The 13,470-nt window shown below is 45.8% G+C and overlaps 4 protein-coding genes across 6 annotated transcripts; 3 read left to right on the top strand and 1 right to left on the bottom strand.

Annotated features, from left to right (window-relative positions):
* Nucleotides 1-71: 71 nt before the first annotated feature.
* noxred1 (NADP-dependent oxidoreductase domain containing 1) lies at nucleotides 72-3,050 on the top strand. Its single transcript, XM_069718583.1, has 7 exons — nucleotides 72-128; nucleotides 944-1,143; nucleotides 1,252-1,418; nucleotides 2,011-2,191; nucleotides 2,267-2,424; nucleotides 2,516-2,714; nucleotides 2,843-3,050. The coding sequence occupies exons 1-7, from the start codon at nucleotides 72-74 to the stop codon at nucleotides 3,018-3,020; spliced, it is 1,140 nt and encodes a 379-aa protein (XP_069574684.1). The 3' UTR covers nucleotides 3,021-3,050.
* A 368-nt stretch (nucleotides 3,051-3,418) lies between these two features.
* Nucleotides 3,419-6,508, top strand: tmed8 (transmembrane p24 trafficking protein 8). 2 transcript variants are annotated; one of them, XM_069718544.1, is made up of 6 exons: nucleotides 3,419-3,523; nucleotides 3,958-4,069; nucleotides 4,216-4,309; nucleotides 4,415-4,541; nucleotides 4,757-5,050; nucleotides 5,165-6,508. In XM_069718544.1, the coding sequence occupies exons 2-6, from the start codon at nucleotides 3,960-3,962 to the stop codon at nucleotides 5,380-5,382; spliced, it is 843 nt and encodes a 280-aa protein (XP_069574645.1). In that variant the 5' UTR covers nucleotides 3,419-3,523; nucleotides 3,958-3,959; the 3' UTR covers nucleotides 5,383-6,508. The 2 variants fall into 2 exon arrangements, with proteins under 2 accessions (XP_069574645.1, XP_069574644.1); XM_069718543.1 differs by lacking the exon at nucleotides 3,419-3,523 and having other exon boundaries at nucleotides 3,951-4,069.
* Nucleotides 6,509-7,274: 766 nt separating this feature from the next.
* On the top strand, nucleotides 7,275-10,815 carry LOC138632745 (uncharacterized). The gene is given in 13 exon segments (XM_069718533.1): nucleotides 7,275-7,336; nucleotides 7,380-7,616; nucleotides 7,725-7,830; nucleotides 7,945-8,137; nucleotides 8,140-8,249; nucleotides 8,338-8,515; nucleotides 8,593-8,721; nucleotides 8,846-9,033; nucleotides 9,145-9,341; nucleotides 9,413-9,504; nucleotides 9,593-9,647; nucleotides 9,897-9,994; nucleotides 10,141-10,815. Coding segments are annotated over 13 exon segments (1,875 nt in total). The 3' UTR covers nucleotides 10,371-10,815.
* On the bottom strand, nucleotides 10,776-13,249 carry gstz1 (glutathione S-transferase zeta 1). Of its 2 annotated transcripts, none has more exons than XM_069718557.1 (9): nucleotides 13,065-13,249; nucleotides 12,615-12,666; nucleotides 12,457-12,524; nucleotides 12,177-12,257; nucleotides 11,973-12,098; nucleotides 11,810-11,885; nucleotides 11,647-11,699; nucleotides 11,513-11,562; nucleotides 10,776-10,969 (listed from the first exon to the last, which is right to left on the bottom strand). In XM_069718557.1, exons 1-9 carry the CDS (start codon nucleotides 13,092-13,094, stop codon nucleotides 10,843-10,845), a joined length of 663 nt encoding a protein of 220 aa, XP_069574658.1. In that variant the 5' UTR covers nucleotides 13,095-13,249; the 3' UTR covers nucleotides 10,776-10,842. The 2 variants fall into 2 exon arrangements, with proteins under 2 accessions (XP_069574658.1, XP_069574659.1); XM_069718558.1 differs by lacking the exon at nucleotides 13,065-13,249 and adding an exon at nucleotides 12,770-12,873.
* Nucleotides 13,250-13,470: the final 221 nt, after the last annotated feature.

Raw genomic sequence — 13,470 nt, 5'->3', positions numbered from 1 at the left:
TTGTACTTTAACGAACTCCTCCTATAGATTTTATCAATCCTCCGGCGTCGAAGATAGTCCAGCGGTCTACGATGCAGCCCCACAGCTGGAAACGACCTCACGAAGACACGGGTTCGATCCCCGCCGAGGTAACACACAAGGTTTACCCGCCGAGGTAACACGCAGGGTTCACGCTTCACGGTTTACCCGCCGAGGTAACACGCAGGGTTCACGGTTTACCCGCCGAGGTAACACGCAGGGTTCACAGTTTACCCGCCGAGGTAACACGCAAGGTTTACCCGCCGAGGTAACACGCACGCTTCACGGTTTACCCGCCGAGGTAACACACACGGTTCACGGTTTACCCGCCGAGGTAACACGCACGGTTCACGGTTTACTGAGGGCGAGTCCCCTTAATAAGCCACACCGATCACGGAGAGCAAATCCCTCTAAGGGTAAGCCACGTGGTTGGAGGGTGAGTCCCTCTAAGGGTATGCCATACAGGTTCAAAGGTCAACAACAAAACAAACAAAAAAGTACCTTTTTTTTTTTTTTCATACATGATATAGTATGACACAGTGGTGTTAGAGCAGTTGCCTCACGGAGAAGTAACTGACATACATGTCAGTTCAGAAAAAGGTCATACTCCAAAAAGTCATGATAAGTCATCCAAAATATCCAAAGTATGTCGTCCAAAATATGATAAAAAAAAAAAGTCATACTCTGTCGTCCGAAATATTAAAAAAAAAGTCCAAAAAGTGACCCAAAATTGATTTTTGTTTTTAGTATATAGTATATATATATATTATATAGTATTTAGTATAGACAGGGCCAGCGGCACCGACCCGCTGGATCCCCGACGTGCAGCCTTCATTAACATTGAGAGACAGGGACGGCTTCCTATTTTATTTTGAAAAGCTGAATCGGAACTTCACGTTGCCACGACAACAGTGACTCTTCACAGGGGAGAGAAGCTCGTCGGCCACAGTGGGTTGATGATGATGATGATGATGACATCACCGCCGACCTCAGCAGTATGTCCTTCGAGGTTGGACTGACCGGAGACGAGAAGAAGTTACTTTACCTCCGTGCACGCGCAGCCGGGATGACGTTCTGCGGGTGCGCGCACGCAGCTTTCACGGTTGAACTCGCCCACTTGATGAGGTAATTTATCTGCACCCCCCCCCTTTTTTTTTAAATTTATTTATTTATTTATTTAAATAACTTTCCTCTGCATGCTTTGCGGTATAAGTAACTGTCACAGATAAACAGGTGTGCCATCAAAAGTCACACGGTGGCGTCAGGAGCAGACGGTGACCTCCGTGTGGGGATCCTCGGGATGGGCAACCTGGGGAGGCAGCTGCTGCTCACCCTGCTGGAGAAGACCAGCATCAAACCATCACAAACCAAGATCTCCACCCGAAGACCGGAGTCAGCAGGTGCACTGAAAAAAAACACCAAAAAGAACAAATCAAAGTTGTTCTGATGTCCCATTAACTTCTCCCAAAATGATCGCACACGTTGCAGAAAGAGACACGAAAGGATTTAAAATTAGGGGACGTGCAACCGAGGGAATTAGAAAACGAGATATAAAGCAATGAAAATACGGCGCAAAACAACTCAAATTAAATGCAAAACAACCGCGGAGATATGCAACGACAAAGGAGACCACGGGGAGACGCTCAGTGAAAAAGGTTGACCGAAATCAAAACAAGCAGAGATGACAAAAAAGAAACAACAACCATAGTTCAGCCCAAAATGAGCACAGAGACACGCAAAACGAAAACAAATCGCTTTTGTGTTTTGAAACGGCCTTTGTTGCCGTGGGTCACCAAATCTGAACAAAACCCCGGTGACCCACGAAGAAGAAGTTGTCAGCAGAGAGACTTTGGGAGTCGTTGAGCATAGAGCCGCGTCACAGTGAAGTACTTTCTGTTTTGAATTTGCAGCTATGACTTTATGTACTTGTCTGATTGACTGCAGATGGAGTAGATGCAGAATATATCCTGAATATATATTCTTGTGTTTCAGGGGAATTCACCCAGAAAGGAGTCGAGTGTTTCTTTGATAATCGCAGACTTGGAGAGCAGGCTGATCTCCTGTTCCTCTGCTGTCTGCCCTCTCAACTGCCCAAAGTCTGCGCCGATCTCCACGCTCACCTGTCCGAGCGCTGCCTCGTGTACAGCTTCATCACCGGCGTGCCCGTCGCCAGGTACCGCCGCGCTGCGCGCGAAACCTTAAGAGTTTGGACTTCGGACCGAGCAAATCCCTCTTGTTCTTATTTCAGATTAGCTCGGCTCCTCGGACACGACTACATCATAAAACCGCAGTATGACTTTGTGGACTGTGACGACCCGGACGTGTGGCTGTCCTGCTCATCTCATCCCGCCGCAGCCCGGACGGATCCTCTGTTGATAGAAGCATCACGTCCTCTTACAATGAAAGGTAGTTTCTTCTGGAATATCTAAGAGCGACCTTTTTTTTTTTTAATTATTTTTTAAATCTGACATTATTCACAGTCACGTAACTGTTGTAGGTGGCATTTCTCTGGGTCTGAACTGGACGTGTGCACTGCTGTACAGCCTGTTGAACACCTGCACCTCCGCCAGCCTGGCATCGAGCGAGGCGCTCGCTCTGATGAACAGCATATTCAAAGAGCAAAGCGCAAACACGTCGCGATTTAATTCCCAGAGTTTCATCAGTTCGTCTTGTGCTTTTGCCCTTCGTTCAGATGAGTGAGTAATTCAAGGTCGTGATTAAAAAAAAAACACAAAAAAAAACCCTGTCGCATAGAGATGATAGAAAAAAACAACAACAACAAACAAATAAACTAATTTGAATAACTTGTCTTTATTATTCGAAGGCCTTTTCCCTGGATTTCTCTCAGGGATGCTCAGACCAGGACGACACCGCTGCAGCGCTTTCTATCGAGCAGTAAATCTCTGCAGCAGTTCATCTCTGCAGCGTACAAGTCACAGCTGGAGACACAGAAAGAAGAATTACTCCCAAATACAGAACTTACACAACATTGTGAAAAATAAAAAAAAAAAAATAAAGAAAAAAGGGAAGGAAGGCTGTATATTTTGTAATATCCTTTTTTTTTTCAGTATGGGTTAATACGTGAATGCAAGATTTTTTTTTTTTTGTTGTTGTTGCAAATGCATTATAAATAAAATAAACTGGACTCTCTTTTTTTGTGTGTGTGTGTGTGTGTGTCTCGGCTTCAGGACTTTGTTTTACGATGTTTAACGATCGTAATTAATTCTCGAAAGTGAGATGCTGCAGGTTCGGCAATTTTCGTCAAAACTCGGGAAAACACGGAAGTCGAGCAAAAAAAAAAAAAAAAAAAAATCGTTGTTTTTCCCGTAAACGCGTCATCACCGTGGAGGAGAGAGAGAGAGAGAGAGAGAGAGAGGTCACATGATTGCGAGAGGCTGAAGGGAGGGGGGGTGGGAAATAATGGAGGCGTCTTCCTTCACGGTGTGAGAAGAACCGGACCAGAGATCACCATCAGCTGGTCATCTTATCGGGCCGAGCCCTCGTGGTGAGTTTGGGTCGATCCGCGGGTTTTTTTGCAGCGCGTCACTTTTTACTGCTGGCGAGGAAGCTAACCAAGCTAGCCCGCCGGAAGCTAACGTGAGTTCACCGAGATTTTAGTCCGCACGACGAGACTTCAGCTTCGGACTCACGAGTCGGTGCTGTTTGCAGACAAGGTTGTTTTAAAAAAAAAAAAAAATATATATATATATATATATATATATATATTTATGTCATGTTTTATTTTCTCGAGCATGCAAATTTTTTTTTTTTTTGGGGGGGGGGGGGGGTGGAGGAGGGAGGAGGAGGAGGAGGAGGGTGGGGTGGTGGAGGGGTGAGTTTGAGTGTTGTCACCTCGCCCTCCCTCCCTGTTGGTTGTAAGGGGCGGGGCTTAACCTCTCCCAGCCACAGCAGACTGAGGTGTTTGTCTTGTCATGACAGACATGGAGAGATTAGAAGCTGCATCAGAGCTCCAGTCGCGGCTGTCCTCCCTCTCCTTCTCCTCCTTTCCCGGAATAACATCCAAACAGTGCGACGACAGACCGCCGGACAGGTAAACCTGTTGCTGCACACACACACACACACACACACACACACACACACACATACAGCTGCTGAAGCGTGCTTACGTCATCACCGGATAAAATGTGTTTTTTTAAAAAAAAAAATTTTAATTTTTTTTTCTGTTCTTCACTTCAGGCTGCAGAATACAAATCTTTCGGAGGGCTTTGCCAAACCTGAACGCCGGGCCGACATGGGAGACACCACGGAGGATCTGGGACGTCTTCCTGAGGTCGGTGGAAAACCGAAGTGTCATGGAGCAGCAACGGACGGGAATCTGGTGTCATTTCTCTCCGGTAATGTGTGTGTGTGTGTGTGTGTGTGTGTGTGTTTTCAGGGTAATGAGGAGGCCCCTGCTGAGCTGGCCCCGGGGGGGGAAGGAGGCGAGGGGGAAGGAGGCGAGGGCGAAGGAGGCGAGGGGGACAACAGCGCAGGGAGCCGTCAGCTCTCCTCTGAGATGAAAGGTAAAGACCTGCCGAGCGCTGCTTTGTTTAATCTGCGATTAGACTTCATAGGTTTCGTAAATGTTTCACTGAATGACGGCGCTCGGGGCAGCGTACGCTTTGAAACGTTAAAGTCTGTTTGTTTGTTTTTTGTTTGTTTGTTTTTCTAAAAAAAAATAATATAATCCAGATCAATGACGATCAGCTGTTATGCCCTTTGCTGCTGTTTGTTCCAGCCCAGATGCCGCCCCTGCAGCCCCCGTCGACTTGGACGTCCGCCGCACTGAAGGAGCTCAAGGCGAAGCTCCGAACGGAGAAGGACAGCGTGGTGACGGTGTACCGAGGCGACATCATGACCGTCCACGTGCCCACCGTCCCCGAGGCCAAGAAAGTGTGCTGGGAGTTTGCCACGGACGGCTACGACATTGGCTTCGGCATATATTTTGACTGGACTCCCGTGACGAGCCGGGCCATCACGGTGCACATCAGCGAGTCAAGTGATGACGAAGACGAAGAGGAGGAGCTGGAAGGTCAGTGTGTGTGTGTGTGTGTGTGTGTAAAACCCACCACTGCACCATGTTTATATTTTTCATGTCCTCCAGCGGGGGTCTGGAGGCAGCGTGTTGATGGGATTTCTTTTGCAGGGCCGGTCGGTAACGGCGACGTCGAGAAAGGCTCCAAAAGTCACTCCGACTCCAGCTTGGCTGAAATCCTGCCGGTGTACCGTCAGGACAGCCATTTGTCCGTCCAAGGGGGGAGCCACGACTTTCCAGGTGAAGGCACCTACCTCCTAAAGTTCGACAACTCCTACTCCCTTTGGCGAAATAAAACTCTTTACTACAGGGTTTATTACAGCGCCTGAGATGCCAAATTATTGCTTATGAATGTATAATTTGCAGAAGAATATAACCCTTAAGAACAATGAACTATTTTTCCACACTTGGGGGGAAAAAAAAAATACAATTATAATATAAAAGATTAAATATAGGCATATCTATTTTTTATCATCAGCCCGTCTCGTCACATGTTGAATTTATGTATAGATAGTTTTGAATGCATCATTTGCTTCAGTGTCTTGCGGTTATATATATTTGAATAAGCCTTGCACATGGTGCCATATGCCCGCGTATGCACTGTGCTGTTTGGTCGAGTGCCCGTCATAAAACATATACTGTCTTCACCTGTAACATTTCTCTGGTAGCAGCGATCAGGAAACACCTGCGCAGAGGATATTTCGTCCGGCCAGGTGCTTATTCAGCAGTGCTCTCAAGAAATGGGGTGTTTTTTGGTTGTTGTTGTTGTTGTTGTTGTTGTTCTGTGTACGTGGCAACTTTTTATGACTGTGATCGTTCTGTTGCTTTGTGGTTGTATTTATCATTCGGCCTTGAAGCGTAATATATTTGTGGGTCCCTGATGAGTCTGTAATCGTGTCCTAATGCAGAATATAATATAAATGCAGAGTGCAGAGATGTCGGTAGAAGAGAGAAGTTGAATGTACTGAAGCGAGTGTGCTTTTTATGACACAAATAAAAGCCATCCCTTATCACATAAAGCTCTTATTATGTAATATAGATTCAATATTTACATTTGCCTGGCCCTGCTCCTTTAATTAGCTTTTTTTTTTTGAGGTAGGGATGAGTTGTAATATTTAATCTAAATATATTTTGTGCACAGACATATATATATATATATATATATGTGTGTGTGTGAAAATCACTGTTTGTTTTTGCCTTTCCTCGGTGCGTTGGACACACTTTGGATGTGATTGTGTGGAACAGCTCTGTTTTATCCTCCGTTGTGGTTCTGCCACGTTCACTTGTGCGCATGCTCCCAAAGATGTCACAGATCCAGCTGCTAACGTCGTATAACAATGTAAAGCAACTGATTTTAAGCTTCCCATGTTTGCTGTACTGTATCTTCACTGTGAGTTATGCTGATGACAATTGTTCCTGACATTTATATTCCACAATAAAGAGAAATATTGTCTAGTTTTCTTTGTGGTTAATTGGGCGATTGGATCAACGTTGAACTGATAGTAGCTTTGATTAACTTCAAATTGTCTTTTAACCAAATCTGCCCGTTCCACTCCAGCCGCTGTCATTTCATAACAGTCTCGCTGCAGGTCCAGGATTAGAAAGCGCTTTAGGAGGGTCCCTTGTGTTTCCATTAAATTGTGGCATTAGGGGATTGATGTAATTGTTACAGAGGTGCTGATGAAACCAGGTTTTATTTTCAGCTCTCCCCGAAGGCCAGTCCCAATCTTAACTTACATGTTGTCTCAGCCATGCTTTACTGGATTTCTAAAATGAAAATAGGACCATCCAGTTTTTCGCCAAAGATTCCAGTTATGATTTAAAAATCCCAGGGCATATTTTAAGACTGCAAGTCATAATAACATGGATTTTATGCTCCATGCTAAAGGGGGCAGAAGAAACTCCATTAACCCCAGTAACTCCCAAATTTAATGCCAAATTATATAACGACACTGGCAAATTAAAACTTATGTCATTTGTCAGATATAATTAGAATTCCAATGCCATTAAAATATTCACATCAAATAGAAGAAGGATTCAAATCCGACCAAAGAGGCGTGTCCTATTTGTCCAGTTGGCGTAAGTGGGTCACCTGACACGGGGAAACAGATCCGCTGTGCGCGCGGGCTGCCTTGAAATGATTTTGCGGTCTCACGTGCGTCCTCGAGAATTCACCACCTGAGCAGGTGACACGTTTTACTGCCCGCAGCCGTCGGACATCATGGGGAGGCTCAGCTTTTATGTCCTGTGGTCTCTGCGCGACGCGCCCCGCCAGTTCATCAGGTGGGTTGTGCTTTTGGTTTTGTTTGATTGATTTGTTTTGGTAAACCCACACGTGCCGACAAACTCGTTGTCCCGGTTGTCCCGGTTGCCCCCCCCCCCTCTCTCTCAGCAAATCCAACCGGAAGTGCTTCCAAGTGCACATCCCGCTGCCTCTTCCCAAACAGCTGGTCATCTTCGGCCTCGGGGAGTGGAAGTGCAGCGAGACAACGATCTCAGTGGAGGTTGTGGTCAGTGCAGACATACAGGCCCAGACAATCGGGACTCTGTCCTCTCAAGTAAGGTAAGTACAAGGACACTTTTGGCATTTGGCACACACAGAAGAAGAAGAAGAAGAAGAAGAAAAAAAAGAAGCTGAAGTGTAATTTGCTGAGCTCACGTTTGACCTCAGGTGTCTGACCTGGGAAGGTGACTGGAGGCCTGACATCATCACCACGGCTGCAGTTAAAGGCAGGAGGGGAGTTTATGGCAAGCTGGTGCTCACAGTGAGAGGAGAGGTGTGAGGCTTTCCAGTTATTAGTCAAGCAAAGGTGCCCCCAGTTGTAGTTGATCATAAAGAAAACAGCTCGTATACCCGATGATATTAATATTGATTATTGCTGAATACGCAGGACAACGGCAGCGTCTTCAGCAGCACCCCCGTGGGTCGAAGGAAACGTCCGTTCCCAGAACAGCACAGCGTGACGGATCTCTCCGGCACATTACGCCAAACGGCTGAAAACGAAATGGTGAAGACGCACGAGGTGAAAACACTTTTGTTTTCGATGTGTCACATTGGTTCAATCAACACAAATCCTTCCAGATAACTCCCAACTCCTCCGAGCTGGGCGATAGCGTTTGCTTTGCTGAGATCCAGGTGAATAAAATGTACACCGGTGACTCCACCGCGGAGCGTAAACCCGCAGTTTGGCCTCCGGTGAGTGTTGTGCTTGTGAGACTATATTTACCTGCGTGTGAGGAAGTAGCTGAGGTTTGTCGGTGATGTTGCTCCGTTTGGCCGAAAGGCTGAGACGCCCGGACGGACCGGCGTCGGTAAGAGAGGCCAGCTGACGTGGAGCTCCGAGGACGTGGACGGTCTCACGGAGGACGCGGACCGAGCTGCGGCCCCCAAGAAGAAGAGGCTGCGCAGAATCAGCAGCCGAGAAGAAATGACCGCAGAGATAAAGAAGAAGAACAGAGGAGGTCAGAATTTGTGTGAATAAACAAAAAGTTGTTTTTTTGTTGTTATTGTTTTTTTTTCATACAAAGATCCCGATCAGTTTCAGCGTGTCCGTCCAAGCGTTGGAGCCACACGATGTGTCTGATTGAACCTGACACCGGGGTCCTCATCGGAGGGGAAACGTCGGATCAAAACTACTGCGAGGACTCCCTGTGGAAACTCGAGTTGGGTCGGTGGAGTTTGTTGAATTATCTCATTTGAAAAGTCAGAAAAAATAAAGAGAAACCAGGAACCCCCCTTTGAAGTGCTCGTTTCAGTTTAAATGTTTTGTTTTTTCCTGACCTCTTTTTCAGACGGTGACTTCTGGTTCCCGATGAACTGCTCTGCTTCTGGACCGGTACCGCCGTGTTCCCAAGGACACACGGCCACGTACGACCCGGACACCGAGGCGGTCTACGTGTACGGTGGCCTGAAGGAGGGTCAGCGCTGCAGCGAGCTGCACATCCTCAGTACTCTCACTTGGAAGTGGAGGCTCGTCACTGTGGGTTTGCTGGCGGCTCCGAACACACTGTACCTCCTTTTTCTTATTTAAAACGTGTTCAGGAAATACTCACTTTTTTTTGTGTGTGTGTGGATTTTCAACCTTTTCAAGGCCAAAGGAAATGTTCCAAATTTGGCATATCACTCTGCAGCCTTTTACAAGAAAGAGCTGTTTGTCTTTGGTGGAGTTCAACCAGGCCGTTCTTCCGGGGATAAATGCTGCAGCAACGCTCTCTACATCTTCAACCCGGAGTTTGAACTGTGGTACCAGCCCATCGTGGAGGGGGACCGGCCCATGCAACGGTTCGGGTCGGTAATTTTGCGACGACAAAATTTCCATCTAAATTTCCAGGAACGCTAATTCCGTGTTTGATGAACAGACACTCGGCGACGCTTCTCTCTCAGAAGTTGATGATATTTGGTGGACGGAGGACCGCTGCTTACCTCAACGACCTCCACGTTTTAGATCTGGGTGAGATGAAGATTCGCTGGCTGCTTTCGGTGGTTCAAACGTTGTTATTTGCGCTGACGGTTTCGATGTGTTTCCTTGCCGAGCGAAGGATTCATGGAGTACGCAGCTGTGAAGAGTGGGAACATGCCACCGCTGGCTCGGGGGTGAGTGCACAACTTATCAGCCCTGATGAATGTCATCAATGTCGCCATCTGGGTTCAGTATTTTTGGTGTCTCGGATGAACGGAACTGCATTTGATTTACATGTTTTAACACTAGACATATCGAGGGAGAAAATTATACAAATTTCTTGTGTTTTTAAGATTTTTTGTTTTTAGCTGAACATGAAATAATGAATATTTAAAAATATGTAAAGTGGGACAGATAAAACTCCTTTGTGTGTACATGGGCAGGTTTCATGCAGCCCTTCCAGTTTCAGACAACAGGATTTTAGTCAGCGGAGGCTGCAGTGCAATTGGAGCCCTGCAAGATGTGCACATCTTCAACACTGGTGAGTACTGATGCTTCCGCTGTTGTGCCAATTCAACGGTGTGTACATGGTTTGGGCCATATTTGTCTGATAAGGTTAATGTTCGGCGCTAAGACTGATAGAAATGTTCTCTCTTTCTACTGCGTCTCGCCTCGTTTCCCCCTCAGACACCAACATGTGGAGTTCAGTGGCGTCTCCGCTGCTCTGCCTCCAGCCCCGTGCCGGACACAGCGTGATTGGGTTGGGCTGCACCATCGTCCCGGACACAGAGACGCAGGGCCACAGTGGAAACGCCACTATCAAGTGCACACTGCTGGTTTTTGGAGGGTCAGACTGCTCTGGTTCCTTCTACAACGACACTATCAAGTGCACAGTGGAGATTCCTGGTGACAAGTGATGCAGTTCTCCAACTAGGACTGTTGTTTTTAAACACATTGAAACCACAGCGACTGTTGTGACCGGACGTGATAGAAAAGTGCATTTGTAAAGAGTAATTCTTCTGCAATTCATTTTATTACTTCAGTGTCTCAAGCAATAATCCATACTTTCCCCTCAAGGACAATCTGCTGCAAGCAGGGAAACAGGAGGTTTTTCTACTTTGCATAACAAATCTCTGATCTGCATGTTTTGCACATTACTTTATAACCTTCACCTCCTCGACCCACAGCAGAGTGTATCTGAAGGTGAAGCGCTCGACCGGGTGAATAAAGTCCAAATTAAATTTGATATAAAAATGCTAATAAATATTTGTAACTATTTCCAAGTTTCCTGGTTACTTAAAGTAAATGCACTGAACAAAGGATTGCTTTTGGAGCATTTTATTAGACACTGCACACAGTAAAAGGGCATAAAGCCGCCGAGCTGTTATTTTACAGGCGTAGGTCTGCAGGTGTATCTGGCTGGCGAGACGGGTGACTCGCATTGAAAGCGTCGATCTCAAGTAAGGTTTCATTTAACCTTTTGATAGTTGGATACTGTTCGACGTCCACTTTGAACCTGTAGAGATTAAAAACACAGCATGGGGTGTTTAAAGTTCAGCAGCGTCTGGACACGTGGAGTTGTTTCATGGGCACGAATGTGTCACTGAAAATGGAATTTAAATCATTTATATTTGAACTGCTCAAAAATGAACTTGAATTTGCACTTTTTAACTTGAGTAATTGGGTTGAAATAACTCCCGAACCAACAGTCCAGGTTTCTGTTATTGGCCCTGAAATTTGAATTGAGAGAGTTGAGTTTTTCTTTCGGATCAAATACACTTTAATAGCACATGAAAGCAATTTTATCATATTACTTTCAGTTCCAAACTAAAAACTTCAATTTCAAATTATACCCTAAAGACTCAGTTTTTCAATGAAACTATTCAATTATAGCAATTAAATTTCAAATATGAATGACTTAATTTAGTTTTTAGTGATTTCATGTAAACAAAGGGGTAAATAAATGTAAGACTACAATGTAAGCGCCATAAAAAAAAAGTCTAATAAGTAATAAAGTGGTGTTTCTGTTGCAGTTTTTATGAAATGTCTGATTACGTACCTCTCTGCATTGTAGACTTGTGGGACCAGGCAGATGTCCGCCATGGAAATCTAAAAAAATAAACAGTGAGGATGAAAAGTCTGTGCTGCATCTCACCCTGTTGTTAGTCAGTCGTATGGTGGTCGGGCTCTTGCCTCATCTCCTACACAGTATTTCCCTGCTGTTTGCTTCAGCATTGGCTCCAGAGCTGGGGGAGAGAGAAACCCAATTTTTTTTATTTAAATCACATTGTATATACGAGTCAGGTGATAATAAGTGAATGTATATGTGGGAAAACAGGATACAACTTCAACAAACCTTGAAAACCCCGATCAATGAAGTGCTGAGCCCACTGCACCTTCTCCGCTCCTATTTTCTGGATCACGTGCAGGTTCTGCAACATCCAGGATTAATATTTATTGTGACATTACTGATGTAATGATGGTCGGTGTTTCCGTTTCCGGACGGCGTTCTTGCTCACCTGCAGAGGCTGGATGCCCGAGGCGATGATGTCACTTATCATCCGAACCTGGGCCCGTCTCTTCGGGTCGGCTGGGAGAAGACGAGGTCCCGGCCTGGTCTCGTCGATGTACTGGATCACCGCCAGCTGCGCGAGCAGAGGAAAATCTCAGAGTTGGTGAAATCAAAATAAGTGTTTTTGTCGATGACACAGAATCAGACTCACCGACTGAGAAAGGGTGACGCCATCAATCTCCACTGCAGGCACTTGTTGCATGGGGTTCAACGTTTTGTACTGCTCTGTAAGCTTTGGTACATGGAGGGGGAGGGGGGGGGGAGAGAGATATGCATTTATTGTTCATTCAAGGCAGCAGTATCTTCAAACACTTTTTAAAGAAACATTCAGCATGTTGTAGGATACTTAAATATAATGACGTTGTCATGCCAGTGATCGTGAACAGTGTTGTGTTTGCTTTGAAATGGATCCTGTGTTTATGATACTATACCTGCTGACCTCCATCTTTGATTAGATTGACTGGAACCTGGTCATATTCGATGCCTTTAAGAGCAAAAGCTGGTGCACAAAAAGTACATTTTTGACTTGTTGATATCAAATCAATGTAAAATAACCTTTTAAGCAGAGTGATGTTATTGCATGACTTACCAATGCGAACCCTCCAGGAGCAGGAGCTTCTGAAGTATCCATGAAGTACAGGCTAAATAGAAAGTTAAAAAAAACAAAACACAAAACAAAGTACAGGATCAGTTTGAGAATAGTCACAGTGTCTCATCGCAGGTAAATCCAGTGTCTCGGTTCACCTTGGTCTGGGTTGCCATCACTGTTTGGCTCAAGTTTGTTCACTGAACTACAGTGAATCAACTTTTGCAAGTCGTTTTTGTGCAAAGTCTCATCAAAGTCCAGCAGCCAATAGGACGTGCTCCTAAACTCCCTCCTTCTCTCTCTGTGGTCCATGACGAAGCACGATTTTTGGGGCTTCATATGGTTCTCATTAACCAGCTGGTGCACGCACACACGCACACACACACACACGCGCACACACACACACACACACACACACACACACACACACACAGCTCAGTGTTATTACAGTACCTTGGCGAAGCAAACTAACGACAAGTGCATTGTTGTGGCTGTGATAGCTTTATGTTTACGATAAGATGCACTGCTAATGTCCTGCACATTTCACAGCAAAGTCCTCCTTCTGGTCATGAAGACAGAACATCTGCAAGGAGAACCGTCAGCTGTGATTTCTTTGAGCCCAGCTTTGGGTCACAGTTCAGCTCCGGGTTGCATAACTTCCTGAGAGAGTAAATAGAGCTCCGCCTATTTTGTTCAGCCAATGGGTAGCTAAGGCGGGATGACGTGACATACCAGGTAATGATTGGACAGAAGGCACGCCCGTGTAACCAATCACGCCGCGGTATTCATGGGAGTGCGAACACGCAGCCAATAACAAGCCAGAATCCGTCTGAGCCCGCCCACAGGTGAGACGTCACCG

This window comes from Brachyistius frenatus, unplaced genomic scaffold, assembly GCF_029030835.1.
Source record: "Brachyistius frenatus isolate BFR_SWC_R1_liver_20210118 unplaced genomic scaffold, ASM2903083v1 Contig_193, whole genome shotgun sequence".
In the NCBI taxonomy this organism is placed as follows: domain Eukaryota; kingdom Metazoa; phylum Chordata; class Actinopteri; family Embiotocidae; genus Brachyistius; species Brachyistius frenatus.
This window is presented reverse-complemented; position numbering and strand designations above follow the sequence as displayed.